The sequence below is a fragment of the Sceloporus occidentalis genome, unplaced genomic scaffold, assembly GCF_023333645.1.
Source record: "Sceloporus occidentalis isolate IW3139 unplaced genomic scaffold, rSceOcc1.0.p SCAF_2, whole genome shotgun sequence".
NCBI classification, from domain to species: Eukaryota; Metazoa; Chordata; class Lepidosauria; order Squamata; family Phrynosomatidae; genus Sceloporus; species Sceloporus occidentalis.
Window position 1 is genome coordinate 258,991,695 of NW_028316982.1, and position 17,668 is coordinate 259,009,362.

A 17,668-nucleotide genomic window follows, 5' to 3' on the forward strand; every position below is an offset into this window, starting at 1 on the left:
GTACATACCCCCTTTCCCCCTTGTCTCCCATGGCCCCCGCTTGGACCAATCAATTTGTCCATGTTGTTATTAAATCCATTGTATTGTTTGTAACCTGATGTGCTTGTTATCTCACTCCATGGCGTGTGAATGGGTGATGGTGCAGGTGTCCACTCATGTGCTTGTGTGATTGATTTGTGGGCAAGTGACAAAAAAAAAAAAATGGTGCTGGCAGCTCATGTGTCCAAGCACACCTGCTCCTGACTGCTTCGGCACTGGCACACAGCCTGCACATCAATGTAATAGTTCACACTTTCTGGCTTGGATGTTTTTTACTCTGGTTAAGCCCTGGAGTGCAGCTTGAGTCTATTTTGTTTCCATTTTGGCCACATGCATCACCTGGACAGGTAGGTTTCAAAACAGGACAGGACTTTGTCTTTTGCCCATGGTGACTTTGGTATTTAATAATATATCTTTATATATGAGGGTCTTACCTGTTTCCTTTATAGCTGCCCTTTCAGTCAGTCATCTTCTGATTAAATAAATACATAAATAACTGTTCAGTTCCATCTGTGTTTCTCAACTTAACCTGACAAGAATTTTTCTGCTGAATGTAACTTATTTTCTAATGTCTGTCTTTCTTCCTCTTCTGTCACATACCTATCCTTCTGCAAAGTTGCTTTGCAGTAATGACTTTGCAGTAATGATGATAATGATAATAGTGTTTATTACAAATGCATTGAATGTATAGCCTGCCTGCTGAATAAAAATAGTTATCAGTGCAATTGATAATAAAAAATGAGATAAAACAGCAAAGTTGTAATTGAAACATATCATAAAACGTATCATAAAAACACCTCCCTGGTTTAACAGCTACACCAGATGTTAGGAGAATCCACCAATACTGCAAACTGGAGCTACAAACGAATGAATACCAGGTGGCTGGATCTGGAAGATTGGGGGGAAAGAATTCAGGAAAGTCTCTGTCTATTTGTCTGTCTAACTAGTTAACTGTGAATAATGGTCTCAGCAGCATGATTACTAGAGATTTTAAGAATTGGAAGAGCCCACAAGGGCTATTAATTCAAGTCTCTGCCAAGCAGTCATACAAACTAAAGCTATCTGTATGTGAATTGCTATGAATGTTACTTGTTTGTTTCCAATTGTACCATGTTATATAGTTGTTTTAATCAAAGATTCACAGCAAGCAAAGTGGCTCTATTTTTTTTAAAGCTTAATTCATAATGTGAGATAATTTCCTCCCAACAAAATTAAATGCAATTTAAGGACTTTTTCCTCTCTCCTTCATTTGGCTGCTCCACATGTCATCAAGACCTCCTATTTCATCTCTCCTTCAAGTCCTTAGGAAAGTGTTCCCAGGCATTGTGTGATTGTTTATCCTATTGTTATCTAAGATCTGATATTTGATTTGATATTTGATGTTTATTCCTTTTAATTTGTTGTCTGCTTTTTTATCTATTTCTATCTTGTATTATCATCTTTTGTTTTATATGTATTACAGTATATGTATTTTGTAGAATGTACGCCATTGGCAGGTTTCACTTTTATCAATTTTATTGTTGGTATGTACAGTGCTGTGTAAATCTACAGCGTTATATAAATAATAATAATAATAATAATGTGTATTGCCCTCATCCCTCTCATGTTATCACTCTCTCTTTTCTTTCACTTCCTCTGTCATCTCTCCTTTTCTCTCTCATCACCTGCATCCTTTCTGCCCTCTCACATGTGCTGCACCACAGAGCAATGCCATGTCCTTCTCTGTGTATATGGCCATGTTTATTGAGTAGAGACAGTGTGCTGTACTGGTTTGAGTGTTAGACTATGGAGATTATCAGATGGGGGGGAAATCAGGGAAGAAAAAGGCATACTCCCGGGATAATTACGCAGTCGTGCTGAAGATGCCACAATCTTTATTGCAGTAGAAAGTTTTAGTACGTTTTGAAAGAATAAGTGGTTTTAAGTTGAAATAATAAATAATTTATTCTTAATTTAAATAATGAAGTTGCAGGGTACGGGGATAAAATAGATGTAATCCTTACAACCAGGAATGGAAAAGCTTACTGGTGAAATGCAACTCATGCCTGTATTCAATAAAAATGACTATATGCATAGAGATCAGCTTCTCTTCCAAGAGGGAGTAGCTTTTTTAGGCAAGCATTTCTCAGAGTGGTGGTCTTCGTTTAGTAACACAATGTAAATTTTGAACAGCAACTGAGAATTGGAGTGAGTGTAAGGAATATTCTCTTTTGTATGAAAATGCAATTCATATATTTTTAAAACTGTTTCATGTTAATGTAACATAATAGCACTGTCTTTTATTTTCCCACCTCTGTTTTTACTGAGTAGTGTTCATGATAGCAAAATGGTGTCCCTTATATAACATGGAAAATCCATTATATAATATGGAATTTATACTTTTTTTTTAATGTTTTCAAGCCGTGGATGCTTGAATCCATGGATAAAAAAAAATACTCCTGATATTGTGTGGATTGAGGTTACAGGAAAACAGATTCCATCTAGACATTAGTAAGAACCTCTTGGCAGTAAGAGGTGTTTGATACTTGAATATGCTGCCGGATGGCCGTGTGTTGGGGGTACTTTGATTGTGAATTCCTGCATGGCAGGGGGTTAGATTGGCCCCTGAGGTCTCTTCCAACTCTATGATTCTTTGATTTGTGTCAGGGCTGCAATGGAACAGGGCACTGTGGAAAATAAAAATGGTGAGTCCTAAATTAAAGAAGGATCTTCAGCATGCTGCCATGTTCCCTTTTTGTGTGTGCCTCTGCCACCAAAAAGTAAGGCTTTAGTGTGAGAAGAGCTACTGATATATAGGAGGCAGTTAGTTGTAAAACTACTTTGCCAAGATTCAGTTTAAACTTTGAACCAGTGCCACCAATCCTTATCATACAGCAATTACTGATGTTTCAATAAGCAGTGGCTGAGGATCTACAAATTAGCTGCATTGCCTCTCAACCTTTTTTGTTTCCCTGGCAGAACTCACATTTGAATCCTGGACTTGTTGAAACAGGAGTGCCCTGCCACTGCAGTGCTTACAGACCCCAAGGAAAATGGCTGCTTCCTTCCCTATGTTCATCACTTAGCCAGTCAAATATAATTACCTAGCTCAGACTGTCAGACAACTGTGCAACACGCAACAGCATAACAGTAGAGCTACTTTATTATTAATGAAAATTCTCCAATTCGATTTCAGCATATTGATTACACTTCTAACCACAGAAGTAATTACAAAGCTGATATTTAATTCAGCAACAGACATGCTGCTTAAATTGTGTATTTGTGCTCCTTAAGAATCCATTATTTCTTCCTGCATAGATAATATACAGCACAGTCCTAAATGTGTCTAATTGCATCTGACTGCATTCACTAGGGCTTTTCCCCAGGCGTGCATAGGATTGTAGCATTACAGTGCAAACCTAAGCATGCTTTTTCAGAATCAAATTATTTTGATTTCAGTGGGATTTACTTCCAGTTAAGGAATTGCATTCTTTGTATGATGTATCTGGACATATGCCAGAGTCAAATTCTTTTACCAATGCTTCAAACCTCTTCTTTTCCATAATTGTAGTGATCTAGATGCAACTCAGAGATAATGAATGAAGGCTCCCTCCCTCTCTTCTTTTATCAGTCACCTTGGAGGAGGTTAATAGGGAGGGAAAGGGGTTAGGAAGGGAGGTGGCTCCATGCTTGAGTATTATAGGGTCACCAGAGTAAAAACTGGACATAGCTCCTGTTGCCGTTAACTGCTGTCCCATCAATGAGGGACCTCCAGGTCTCCCATCATCAACAGCTCTGCTCAGATCTTGCAGACATAGGGCTGAGCCTTCCTTGGTTGGGTCTATCCATCTGGAATGTGTCCTTCCTCTTTTCTTTCTGCCTTCCACCTTACCAAGCATTATTGTCTTTGGTAGTGAGTCATGTCTTCCCGTGATATCGCTAAAATACAAAAGTCTCAGTTTAGTCATCTTGGCTCTAGTGATAGTTTAAGCTTGATTTCCTCTAGGACTCATGTATTTATCTTTTTAGCAGTCCGTGGTATCCTCAGCACTCTTCTTAAGCACCACATTTCAAATGAGCTGATTTCCCCCCATCACCTTTCTTCACTGTCCAGCTTTCACAACCATGCATAGAATCTGGAAATACAATGGCATGGACCATCCTAACTTTAGTATTCAGTGATATACATTTACGCTACATGATCTTATCTAGTTCCTTCATAGCTCCCTTTCCAAGTCTTAGTTTTGTTCTGATTTGTTGACTGCAGTCTCCTTTCTGATGAATGACTGAGCCAAGGTATGGAAAATCTTTAACTATTTCACTGTCTTCATCATTTGCTTTAAATGTAAATCTTCCAGCTCCTGTACATTTAATGACTGTGTTTGTTTGTTTCTCCATGTCTCAGACCGCTTCAGTGACCAAGGATGGCATCTCTCCTCTGAATGACTGTCTGAGGTCGGTAATGGATTGGGTGAGGGAAAATAGACTTAAATTGAATCCAAATAAAACAGAGGTACTTGTTATAGGCAATCCTAATCCGGGAATGGTGATAAGCTCTCCAGTACTGGATGGGGTCACACTTCCCCTAAAGGACTGTGTTCGTAGCTTGGGGGTGCTCCTCGACTCATCGCTTCACCTGTCGTCGCAGGTTGACGCAACAGCCAGGAGTGCCTGTTATCACCTTCGGCTGATATGCCAGTAACACCCCTTCCTGGAACGGGAAAACCTAGAAACGGTTGTACATTCGCTGGTAACCTCTCATCTCGATTTCTGAAAGGCGTTCTACATGGGGCAACCCTTATGCCACGTATAAAAGCTGCAACTGGTCCAAAACATGGCAGCCAGATTGGTGACTGGGAGTTCCAAGTTTGATTCTATCACACCTATCTTAAAACCCCTACACTGGCTGCCTATTAGCTTCCGGGCACAGTATAAGATGTTGGTTATTACCTATAAAGCCCTACATGGCTTGGGTCCAGCTTACCTGAGGGAACGCCTCCTCCCATATAATCCTTCCTGCACTCTCAGGTCCTCAGGGAAGAACCTAATACAAGCACAGAGAACTAGACTAGTAACTACCTCCCAGGGGACATTTGCTTCTGCCGTTCCAAAAATCTGGAACGATCTGCTGGATGAGATCAGCCAACTAACATCTTTCGAGGCCTTTAAGAAGGCAATAAAAACAGATCTCTTCCGGCGGGCCTTCCCAAATTGATCCCCTAATTTCACTCTCTGCGTGCCTAAATTGTTTCTCTTCGGACCATTTTGAATACTTTTGATAGTATTGTTTTCTCTTTTTATATGCTGTTACCCGCCTTGATCCAACACAGGGAAAGGTGGGTTATAAATAAATACTATTATTATTATTATTATTATTATTATTATTAGCTTAAGGAATTTCAGCAGGTGTTGCCTTTTACCTGGTTGTGTGATTAGCAATACTTCCTAAAATTCCCTTTTCTATGCACTTGGCCCTCGGCATTCATGGCCTTGACACTTGTGGTTTTGATTATTCATGAGGTAATGACCAGATGCATTTACATTTCTCCTCCTTCTCCCTCTTAGGCTTTTACCCTAAGGGAGAAAAGTCCAGGAGAAAGAAGCTGGGAAGCGTGCGTGCACCAACCCTGCCCCTTTCTGGGGAGGATGCTTGCCTCACCAAGGCAGGAACCAGTCCATCCCTCCAAGCATGTTTCCCAGGCGGTTGGGTTCCTGGGCACCTTGGTGGGGAGCCAGTTATAAGGACAGGAGGGCCAGGGAAAAAGAGGAGCCCATGCACCTGCTCCCCTTTCCCTCCCATTTGTCCCTTTAACTGGCTTTCATGGGGGGGAGTTATTTGCTGTTTTTCCACATTTATGGGGGTCTTGTGCCCCTAACCCCTGTGAATGTGGAGGGACAAGTGTACAACTACTATAGGAACCATCTCCAGTTTTCACCCTGGTGACTCTATTAACAATGATATTTTTTGCCTTTTAACTGGTTTTTTTAATGACTAAAGAAAGAAAAATGAAAGAAAACAACACTAATAACAATACATTTTGAAAGCTACCTGCCCTTTTATCTCTTTAATTTTATGTTTTTGTGGTTTGGTTTTATTTTGTTTTTTGTATGTTATTCCATTTTGCAATTAAACGTTGCAAAGGTATGCTCCCCTGAGAAAGGTATCTCAAGGGCCATTACACAATTCATCTTCCACTCAAAAATGCTGGGAGGGGGTGGAAACAGAGAGAGGTTCACCACAAGGCCCATAATCCTCAACCAGCACTAACCACACCACACTGCCTTTGGATGATAGTTTTTGTTCTTGTTAACTATCCTTGAGTTGATCTTGACCCATGGTGACCCTGTAGATGAGACATCTCCAGGTTTATCAAATGGGAGGAACTTCTCTTAAATTCGAATGAAAAGAAAGTGGGGCCAGAACGCATTCACTTAAAGTCGCTAGTTTAGCGCAATTACGTGAATGTGCATAGCGTTCGAACTGGCTTCCCATTGCCTGAAAATAGCATGCCATTGTCCGAATTTGCATGTGGCAGTCTATCACACAATAACGTGAAACCACATTATTGCATTCGGACTGACTTCCCATTGCCCGAATTTGTGTGTAGTGGGTTATCACGCAATAATGTTAAACCCCATGATTGCATTCAGATTGCCATTGGATTATACTTCCAATTTCCCTTGTCTGATAAACTTCAGAGGAGTCCCCCCCGGTATTTGCAAATATGCATATTTTGAAAAGATGCATCTATAGGCAACCATCAAACTGTGGATTCTAGATCACAAATGGACCACTATCCTACATCATTCTGGTGGAGTGTAACACTCTGCCCATGAAGGTCTGCACTTTACCTGCCAGGTAAAGACATGTTTCAGAAGTCAGGGTATACTAATGTGACTGTTAACTGTCCAGAGGGGAAGGAAGGGATAAGGGGAGAGGATAGGCAGCACCTGGTGGCAGTTTAGATTAGAAGACACCTAACTGGCTCTCCAGCAACTCACCTTCCCATTTCCTCTCCCTTCACATTTTAGCTCTTGAAACCTGCCTTGGATAGGGATGTTGCACAAGGTGGTACAGAATCCTTCCTTTTGCAACTCCAGAAAGGAGCGTAAACAGGATTCTGGCCTCTACAAAGAGCCTACAGACACACAAGGAAATGTGGAATAGGTGAATTCATGGGGAAAGTGTGCTACAGTAGATTTTTCGCACTTCCTAATCCTATTGGCCCTGTGAGACAGGATAACAAAATAGAAATGTTCACATGACTACCCATCTGGTCAGCTACAACCATGAATGGAAGAATGAGAATCTATTGCTAATAAAGCAAGTCAGTAAAGAGTCAATGCCATTTTGTTTTGTTTTGTTTTTTACTCGAAAACTGGTTTTAACGATCAATTTAGCAAATTTTGGCAGTTACAAACCTGTACACATTTTTTCTCTTGTTTTTCATTTTATAGCAAAATAACACAAGACAATACTGCTGACAGTAAATATGAAAGACCAATGCATTTACTGATGAGGGACCAGATCCACTTGAAGTGATAATCTTCCCTTTGCATAAAGTTGTGTGGTTGGAATAATGGTGGAACCTCCTGAAATGGCATTAGAAAACATATCTGTAATAGCATTTGTGCAAAAACCACATTCATTCGAGAGGGAAAGGTCATGAGGAAATAGTTTCTTAGAAGGGTGTGGTGGTTAAAAGATAAAATGTGATCCAAAAAAAAATTACAGTACATTCTGAAGTGATTAAGAAGTACCATTTCCAAATCTATTAGCTGTTCTCTTAATTTGCCATAACCTTAAATGTTTAATCTGACACTCATGACCTTCTTCAGAATACACAAATGAGCACAGAAAATAAAAATTAAAAAGCAACCTGACTGGCATGAATATCTACAAAAGCCTGGTAATTTCAAAATTATTATATACATTATTTTTATAAACTTTTTTCTGAACACCAAAAACATACATCTTATACAAACCAGCCTGCTTGCAACAGGTAAAAATTTACAAGACAATTATCCTTCTTATACAGTGCTTCAAAGAGAACTTCTCCACGTTTCCCAAATAAACCTCCCCAGATGCAGTTAACATGGGCTTGCAAAATTGTTCTGGAAACAACTCAGGTCAGGCCTTCCTAGACAGGTTTAAGTTACCCAAAGGAGGATTCAAATTTCCACCACTCACCTCCCATGTTTCTTGAACACTGTCACTCCTGAAGCCTGGTTATGGCCTTGTAATACAATGTTTGTAAATTATTGCTTTTTAAAACATTTTACATGATGAGAATTGCAGCACACCCCCACTCGCCTTTCTCCCATGTGAATTAATGAAATGTTCAGTGCCTTTCTGTTTGGTGCATAGTCTTCAAAATATAAGCTTAAAATAATGAACAAGCTTAATGTGGACAGTATTACAGATATGTCAAGTTACAGGAAAACATTTGGTTAGGCAAATAAAACAAAATGAACTCACAAAAATCAAATTTTGCATAATCATGAAAAGGCTCATGATTCTACCGCTGTCCTGACTGAAGACCTTTCCAAGGTTTATATGTGTTTTGGAAATGGCAGTTTAACAGGACAATGTACCCACCAAATGCTTTGTTCCTATTTCCTGTGGTAATTGTACAGTTTTTCTTCTACAGATGCTAAAACGACATCTCTTAATTAAAATAATACACACCTTCAAATGCTTTTGGTTCAAATCAGTGGGGAAATCACTGGGCAAATATCCTTGAAATTTTGTGTGAATCCACCTCACAGGCCCAAAAGTAAATAACCTGCTCACCAAGTAGAGATCGTGTCACAAATGACTAGTGGACAATTCAGCCATTATGTTCAGAAATGTTCTTTTTATGTCCAGAGTGGAAATGCACAGCCTACGATTCACGAAAACAACCCTATATTGCTGTCTTTATATGTGTCCCTATTGTGCAGCCCCAGGGAAACAGATAATACTTTCTTTAAAAATCCTAGTTGGCAGCCATGTTTGGGTATATCTACCTTGCTGGGTCACCCATTGTTCAGACCTCATCTAAAAACATGGACCAAAATAGGGGTTTGCACATCTAGCTTTGTCCTGTATAATGGCTTCAGGCATATTTGTAAATGGATAGCAATTGGGAAGGAAGAATGTTCTCCATAGGCTGAAGGCAAACTTGTGAGCTTATGGAATTGTGTTGTCCATAGTGTGTCCACAAGCTAGTCGAGTGCATCTAGCCTACAAAGAACTTGTACCTATTTTCAGGCACAGATGTTATGGTGGTTGTGGTGGGGAATGAAGTGAGAAGGAGGAGGACTATTGATACATAAAAAATCAGGTACTGCTAAGTAACTTAGATTTCATAATAAGCCCATGGCTTAAGGAGGACATAGGAAAAGAACTTCAACAAGCTCAACTTGATTTCAGGATGCTTTTCCTCCAGTAAGTGCTCCTGTTTCCAGCTGTGCTGTATACTCTGCCACAGTGTTTTAAAGGTACTTTGCCTAACTGATACAGCTTTAAAAAGTCATCAGGAGCAAATGCTGGACCAAAGTTTGCAGAGTTAATTTTAGCCAAGGCTTAATTAACTGAGGAAGCACTGAGTATGGACTGCATCACTTTAGGCTACAGTAACAAAAAAGAAGAAAGTGAGTAGATACTAGGCGAGGTCCTTTTGGACTGACAAGAAGATTTTCAGTGTGGAAGGAATGCTGATGATGCTGATTCTGAGAGTAAATCGTTATGTCATGATCATTATTGCCCAACCTGCCACTTGCAGTCATATAGTCCATGTTCTTGGTCTTGGAAAGAACGAGATTCCTGTTGGACTGCAAACATTGTGGGCATTAGATCTTTCCTACATATGATGTATAGTGAGGTGCCAGGTTCTGAACTATTTCTGAGGGTAATGAATCCTTTCTCATACTGCAGCTGGTGACTTTTCTTTTGAAAACTCATCTACATTTTTAAAAACCATTCCCTCCAAGTAAATAGGACCAAATCAGGAAGGAGGTGTTACATGGTCTTCACTAAGATGTCTCAATAGGCAGGGGACTTTTATGCACACACACTCAAAATTATGGAGATGTAGAAATTTGATCTTCCACATCTGCAATCCCATTTAGTTTAAGGGAAAAGTTTATCCCATCTGCTGGGAAGAGAATGGCTATCAGTCAAGACCCCCTGAAGTCCCAATGGCTCCAATAGATTCTAGTTCTAACTAAATTTAGTCTTAGGGATTACTCACAATACATTTTGGCTAGACTATGCATCCTGTCACTGATACCAACAACTCTGAAAATGTCAATACAGATATGAATTGATACTTTGATGAAAAAGTGGAAGAGTTTGTGTCGCTTTTAGCTGGAAGGCAAGGTCTGCAAAGAATATGAATCCATTATGCTTATTCTCTTCAGAGCTTTTAGCAGGGGTAATCCAGCCTTATTTAGAGGAGAACAGTTAATTTATGTTCCCAGATTCTGAGAAGTGCCTAAAGGGAGATATGGTGGAAGGACTGAATGGGATGAATCCAACTACCTTGGGGACCAAGAGAGATGGCCTCTAAAGGACAGTGAGCAGCCAGCTGCTGGTAAACAAATAATAATAAATGAGTAGGGTTAGGAGAGTGGGAGGTTGACTGCATAGGTTCTGGTTACAGTGTGACTGCATTTATCCTAGGAAGAAATGGAGGCACATACAGGAAGCAGAGAAAGGAAGATGATGAAAATGAAAGATAACCCCTATTTAGAGGGAACACTGGATGAAAAAAATCAGGCTCTGTTTTGTGGAAGACTAGTATAAAATTGGGGAGAGAGGAGGAATAATCCACCAAATGCAGGAAATGACAACGATCAGCTACTTGCATTAGGTTCTCATTGTTCCAGATTATTTCCTTGCATGATATGTATCAGTAAAAATAGAGAATACAATAAAAATAAACCTAGATATTAAGTGTTCCAGAGAAGCATTAGCTGAATATTTTTTGTGTAAATGAAAGCCAGAAAGAATTATTTCATAATTACTTAGCAGGGGACAAAAAACTTCAGAGCTCAATAGTTCAATTAAACATAGTGGTTCAGAGTTCAGTGTCCTACTGGAGTCTACTTGAAGCAAGCCCATTGTCAACTGGAGTGGTGAGCTTGAGAATTTGGGGCAGATGTTGACTGTTTTTTAAACTATTGCACACAACTCATTCACCCATCCCTCTGGAGAATTAATTTTGCTATCCATCAAGCCAACTCAAAGGTAAGCTAGTGACGTCATCAAATAATTCTGAGTTAACTGCACTCTTTTGACCAACCCTGATTGCAACTTGTTTGGAAGAACTGCTTTGAATTTGGAAGAGAAATCTTTTCTTTAGTTTATACACAACTGGGAGACACAAAGTTCAAGTATAATGTTCTGGGGTCCTCATTGCCCAGAAAATATTAGGAAGCTGAGGGGAGATGAATAAACATTTCACAAAACACATCATAAATGGATTCCTACGGCATTCGGGACAGGGAAGAGAAGGATCAGTTCTTTGATCAGGAAGTCTAAGCAGGCTTGTACTTCCCAGAAAATTTATATGGATAATCTTGGCTCAAACCCATTTTTAAACACACATCTCAAGATTCTAACCAGATCATTTGTTGCATCACAAACACTAGTAATCATCCTCTTACAGAATGCAGAAGGGGGCAGTAAATAATAAATTACTAACTTTAGTAGATTTCAGAATCCCTTTCCTGTTAAAAGTGTTACATGGTTGCAGTACTGTTTGTTTTTTTGAAACCAATTTTGTTCATTGTACTGCCAATTGCATGAACAAATATTTCCTTTCCCAAAAAGAATTGGTTGCTGATTAACTTAATGAAATCACAGACTTTGAAATTTAATTCTTGCCAACTCCCCCCGCCCCCCAAGCCACATCATGGAAGGCATGCATTGGAAACAGTCATTTAACATTGTGCTGACGGGAAAAAGGATAAGCCAAGGGCCTAGAAAACCTGTTAGGGCATCCGTTCACCCATGACTACTTTCCAAGAGCAACAATTTACTTATTCAGTATGCTTTCTAGATGGCTGAATACACTCGGAGAAGGAAGGATACTTCCTTTGCCACTTTCTTAAATTGTAGAGGGCTCAAAGCAAACCCCTTACTTTCAGCTAAAAAGAAAGAAAGCATAGTTTGCTCATAACAAAGCAAACAGCGCAATGGAAACAAACAATGTAAACACAGCAAATATTTGCACAATTTCCTAACTGTTTTTAAATTATCCATCCATGTTAATGAAAAATGCAGCTAAATCAAAGGAGACGGGGGTTAGGCACAAAGCAAAAATTTTTTTTTGTACAAACCAAGTCAGAAACATAGCAGAAGCAGACTGGCCAAAGGAAGATGGTGGTCCTTTATCCTTTCACAGTTGGAGTTTCAGCAAGTTTAGGAATTGATGATAATCATATGACAAGTGGAGGATCGTAGATTTCTTCTACCTTTGCTCTTCCCAGTAACATTGCTGGATGGTCAGTGCAGTAATAAGCACATTTCATCCTCATATGTTGAATTCAGGGCACTGAGTTGCTTAGGAGCATGCTAGCTGACTCCCAACGTATTTTTACAACTGTGTCATAGATCACCTGTGAGGAAACATCATGGTGATTCTCAGTGATCCAATAGAGAGGGACCAATCTGTTGCAGTTTCCATATGGGCTAGAGCTGATGGGTCAACCTGACATATGTATCATTTTGCTCAACATGGTGCCTGTCAATCGCCCCATTATAATTATGTATTGCATTCAATACTAAAGAAAGCCATCATTTTATGGACTAGTAATTTTGAAAATAATTTATTTGGAAAGGACCTCTACACCACTGTAGTTTTACCACTTAACTTAACCTTATTCATTCATGGAGTTTTAAAAACTATGCATGGATGCAGTAGGATTTGGGATTTCTTTAAAAAAAAAACAACCCTCTTTTTTAATACTGCAAGTATTTTAGCCTTGTAACACTTTTAATAGTAGAATACTTCACAAAACTGAATGGAAGACATCTGTCTGTCACCAAACAATTGTCCCCCTCTTTATCAGCAGCAAATACCAGATACTATCTGAAATGGAATTGCTAATCCCAACCAGAGTAGACACAGTGAATCAATGGGATGTACATAAGTGTTGACATACTGATCAGCAATTGATTCAGTGGGTCCACTTTAGAATGGACTCATAACCAATTTTCTGGCACAAACTTTTGCTCACTTGGAAGTATGCATGTACATCAGGATTACTTGTCAGGATTAAAAATGGGTTATGCTATCTTGCATCTTGTCCTTTACAGAGATCTATTTTCTTAGGGGAAAAATTCTTTTTAACAGTTATGCTATGAATGAGACCAAACAACGGCAACAACAACAGCAACTAAACCAGCTTTTTCACACTTGAGTCTGGTGATGAGTCTCCATAAAAGGAATGTGAATGTGATGATGATCCAGGCGGAGCTCCTCAATGCTTTCATAGTCACTGATAGCCACCTCTGAGTCATCAAACCCACAGCTCGCCGAAACATCGGACGAGGATGCATCAAGTGAATTGTGTAAGGATATAGGCTTTTTTGCCCCACTAATGTTTTCTGCGTTTGGCCCTGGGCCCATACCAAAAGTACTAAATTCATTCCCAGTCTGAGATCCGCCATTGTCTATCTCATTGGGGAACTGATGCGGAGGGAGGTACTGGCTCGGGTGGAACTGTGGACGTCGTCGACAATCTGGGCTAAGTGTGCTAGCCATGGAGACTGGTTGTGAGGGAGGAAGGGCTTCATAATGGTCTGGGAAGTCCTCTGGGAGAGGAGGTGGTAACTGGTCTTGGTTTAGAAATTCCTCGTCTTGTGGTGGAGGGTAGTCACTATCAATATCATAGCCACCAAGGTAATAATCCGTTTCCAGCTCTCTTGTGCTCCCATGATGTGCTGAGCTGCCATCTGTGGTTTCATAATTGGGCACCTCCTCAATGTCAGATAATCGAGTGCTTGGCATCCAATCAGACGTGTCCCAGTGATAAGCTGCAGAAGAAAGCAAATCCACAATGATTGGAGAGGGGTCTTAACTTTGAGTAGAAATTAAGGCCAGTATTTTCTATCAGCTACTTAGTTAAGTATACTTAACCAAGAAACCTTTCCTGGCCTGCCCCCACGCCCCTGCAAACCTAATGAAGATGTCATTTGCCCGTACTCCCGTCAATGGCAGAACGGACCTCCTTCTCCCCATGCAGTTGATAAAGTAGGTGGGGGGGGGGGGAATGGACAAATGTCTAACAGTGTTACAATCGTGACTATCTACTGTAAATACAGAACAGTTAGTAAATCTAGGTAACTGTTCCATATTCATGAGTGTTATATAGTCATGACTGTAACACTAATATCATAATCCCAACCTCGCCCCATCTACTTTATTGAGCAGCAGTTGCAGGGGGAAAGAGTTCCATTATGCTGATGATCAGAGCATGGGTGACTAACGTTTCTGTTAGGTTTAGAGTGGCTGGGCCAGGAGACGTTGCTTGGTTAAGTATACTAAGCTAAGTATCCAGCACTTAACTAAGTAGCTGATGGGAATACCAACCTAAATCTATGGCATGCATGTGATAAAAACGAAGACACTCTGGGCCTCAGGAAAACGAAGCTGCATATGCAAATAAAAGACATGCATCACAGTAGCTTCTTTAAAAACAACAAAAATTGGCCAACCATGCTTTGGCTGAGATGGAAAGAAACGACCTGATGTCATGGTAACATTCAACACAGCACAGCCATTTTGAAGTAAAGAAAGAAAAAGTCAGAGAAATTAAAATGCTAAACTCTAATGTAAAGGTCTGTTCATGGAAGATGTGAAAATCCATTCTTCAGCTGTAAAAGTGCTTCATTATATACATTAATATAAGTCAGCATGCTCGCGCTGTTGTATTTATTTCCAAGATCTTGGTCCAGGGAAGAAATTACAAACAATACAGCCACAGAGAATAATAGACTGAGATGAAAAAGAACCAGCAAACCTTTGAAAGAAAACCACAATATGCACTGTTCATGCTCTGACATGCACAATGTGAATATAGCATGATTCATAAAATGGGAGGCCAAACTAAATGTATTAGTATCATGTTAAAAATCCAGCCTTCAAGACCACCCACTGCAGCAGACAGATAATTCACCTCTGTTGTAGTTCTGTCCTTGATCCATACCAGACACTGTTAAATATAAAGTGAAAAAGCAACACTGGAAATTCTCAAGTCTGAAATTAGGACTGGGTTAAACAGGTAATTTGCAGAATATGGCATATGATTCTAAAAACATATCTGACAAAGTATTAGTGTAAATGGTTTTAATCAATGCTTCAGTTTAAGGTTAAACATTAATCTGCTTTTTCTACTCAGACGTATATCAACACAAACAGAAACATCATCTTTGCATCAACTGGTAGAATATATTACTTCAATTATTTGAATCAAACATGCAAAACTGACTCAAGCATACATGTTTAACACAAAAGTCTATGCAGTTTTTATTTTAAAGAAGGTGATGAATGGTTTATTTCTCTTGCTCACTGTGAAACAGAAAAAAAATAAGAGTCTACCATTTTCAGGGCCGGTTCAAACAAATCTGGGCCCAAGTACGCTCAGATACCACGGTGAGGGGCACGGTATAACAACCTGAACAGAACAGAATAGAAAGGCAGTCAATTGGGCCACTGGAAGCAAGCACCACAGAGTCTACTCCTAGCTAAAGGTATCAATTTCCGGGTTGGGAACAGGATGGCCAATTGGCCAGAAAAACAACAACCCAATGTGTCTGTTTTGTGCTTTTGATATAGTGTGTGTGTGTGTGTGCGCGCGCGCGCGCATGGGTGCACCAAGTCAGATTGTTAGTCCATCTAGCTTGGTACAGACTATGGCTACTCCAGGGTTTTGGATAGGAAATTTCCCCAGCCCTATTGGGATATGTCGGGGAATGCACAAACATGCAAAAGTGGATGTTCTGCTACCCAGCTACATAGATTCTTCTTCAGAAATGGAAATAAGCATGATCACCTCCTAATGTCTGCCCATTGAGCTGCTATTGCTGGTAGAGCCAATTAAAAAAGCTCCTACTTCTTCCTTTGGGAAAAATAACTTCTGAGCAGACCCAATATAATTTCTCTTGTCATTATTTGGAAATATGGCCTATCTATTGGGAGCCACAAGCTTATTTTTTGTTGCAGAAGTAGGTTTTTTAAAAAAATCAGATTGCAGAAAAATTACAGTATCATTTCCTCCTCCTTTCTGATACAACCTATCATCTGGAAAACCAATCCTATAGTGGTCAGCAATGGTCTTATGAAGAAGGACGACCAGAACAGTGCAAATCAGACCAGAACTGTGGGTCCTCCACATTTGCAGCTTTGACTTTTGTGGATTTAATTATTTATGGATTTGATTAATTTGGTCTTTCTAGGAATCTCTAGGTCTTTCAGAGTAAGTCTATGGCCAACTTCCACCAGAACTCAAGCTGGAATACCTAGAGGTCATGTTAGGGGACGCTTCTTCAGGCATTTCTGGGTTCTCCAGTAAAATTGTGTGATCAGCTTTCAATGGATGTTGACCATATGTTGCTCTAAAGAACCTAGAGATTCCTAGAGAGGTGTTCTCTAAGATGTTTATCACACTATACTCTTATAGTGCTACTATTCCACTTTGACTGCTCTAGCTGCCTCCTGTTGCATTCTGGGATTGGCAGTTTTAAGGAGGGGTATTTAGAATTCTCAGGCAGAGAAGTTCTCTGCCTGAGAATTCTAAATACCCCTCCTTAAAACTGCAAATCCCAGAATGCAACAGGAGGCAGCTAGAGCAGTCAAAGTGGAATAGTAGCACTATAAGAGTATAGTGTGATAAACATCTAAGGTAAAAAGCAACAGTGATTTTTTATTTGTGTTGTGGGGGGTCTTGTGTCCCTAACCCCGGTAAATGTGGAGGACCTACTGTAGTATCGTTCAGTTGCTAACATCCTCTGACTTGCTTTAATTATGTTTTGGTATCAAGAGTTGTCTTTCAGTTTGTTTGGTTGGCCACTGGATTCCGTTTCAATGTGAGACCAGAATTGGGATATGCCACTGGTGGCCCTGGGTCCAGCAAATGCTCCAGCCCAAATGAATGATTTCCCCCCCCTGCATTTCAGTTGGGGAAGAATTCTGACACTGTTCTTAGTCGCTTGAGTCCTGAATCTCTCTGTATCATGGGGTGATGATCCTGGATGTTTGGGCTATGGAACACTGAAATCACGTCACTGTTGCAGTGTCAGTGTTCTCTGGTTTTCAGGACCAGACGCCAACTCTGAACTGTATGTTTATGCTCATTTAGTTTGTACCACTTCCCATTAGAAAAAAAGCCTTCACTATGTGAGTGTAGGTTAACAGAATTTAAATTAAAAAAGCAATCTGACTTGGGGCAGGGACAATATTCCCTATCTCTTTCTCCTCCCTCTTCTTTCCTCATGATAGAACCAGGGATCATTCGCCAAAGCTAAACAATAATAGATTAAGGACAGGTAACAGGGAATTGTGTGTGCCTTCAACTTGCCTGTCAACTTATGATGAACCCATGAATTTCATAGGCTTTTCTTAGGCCTCATCTACATTGCAGAAATAATGCAGTTTGACAC

General features: G+C 39.9%; 1 protein-coding gene across 8 annotated transcripts in view; it reads right to left on the reverse strand.

Annotated features, from left to right (window-relative positions):
- Positions 1-7,387: 7,387 nt before the first annotated feature.
- FAT3 (FAT atypical cadherin 3) overlaps positions 7,388-17,668 on the reverse strand; it is a 631,203-nt gene continuing 620,922 nt past the window's right edge. For 4 of the 8 annotated variants that reach the window (XM_089512858.1, XM_089512854.1, XM_089512856.1 and 1 more), the window contains 2 exons: positions 15,187-15,222; positions 7,388-14,044 (listed from right to left, as the gene is read on the reverse strand). In XM_089512858.1, the coding sequence (XP_089368984.1) occupies positions 13,419-14,044; positions 15,187-15,222 (662 nt within the window). In that variant the 3' untranslated portion in view covers positions 7,388-13,418. Of the gene's footprint in view, positions 14,045-15,186; positions 15,223-15,608; positions 15,685-17,668 lie in introns of all 8 variants that reach the window. The other 4 variants (XM_089512860.1, XM_089512859.1, XM_089512857.1 and 1 more) reach the window with 2 other exon arrangements.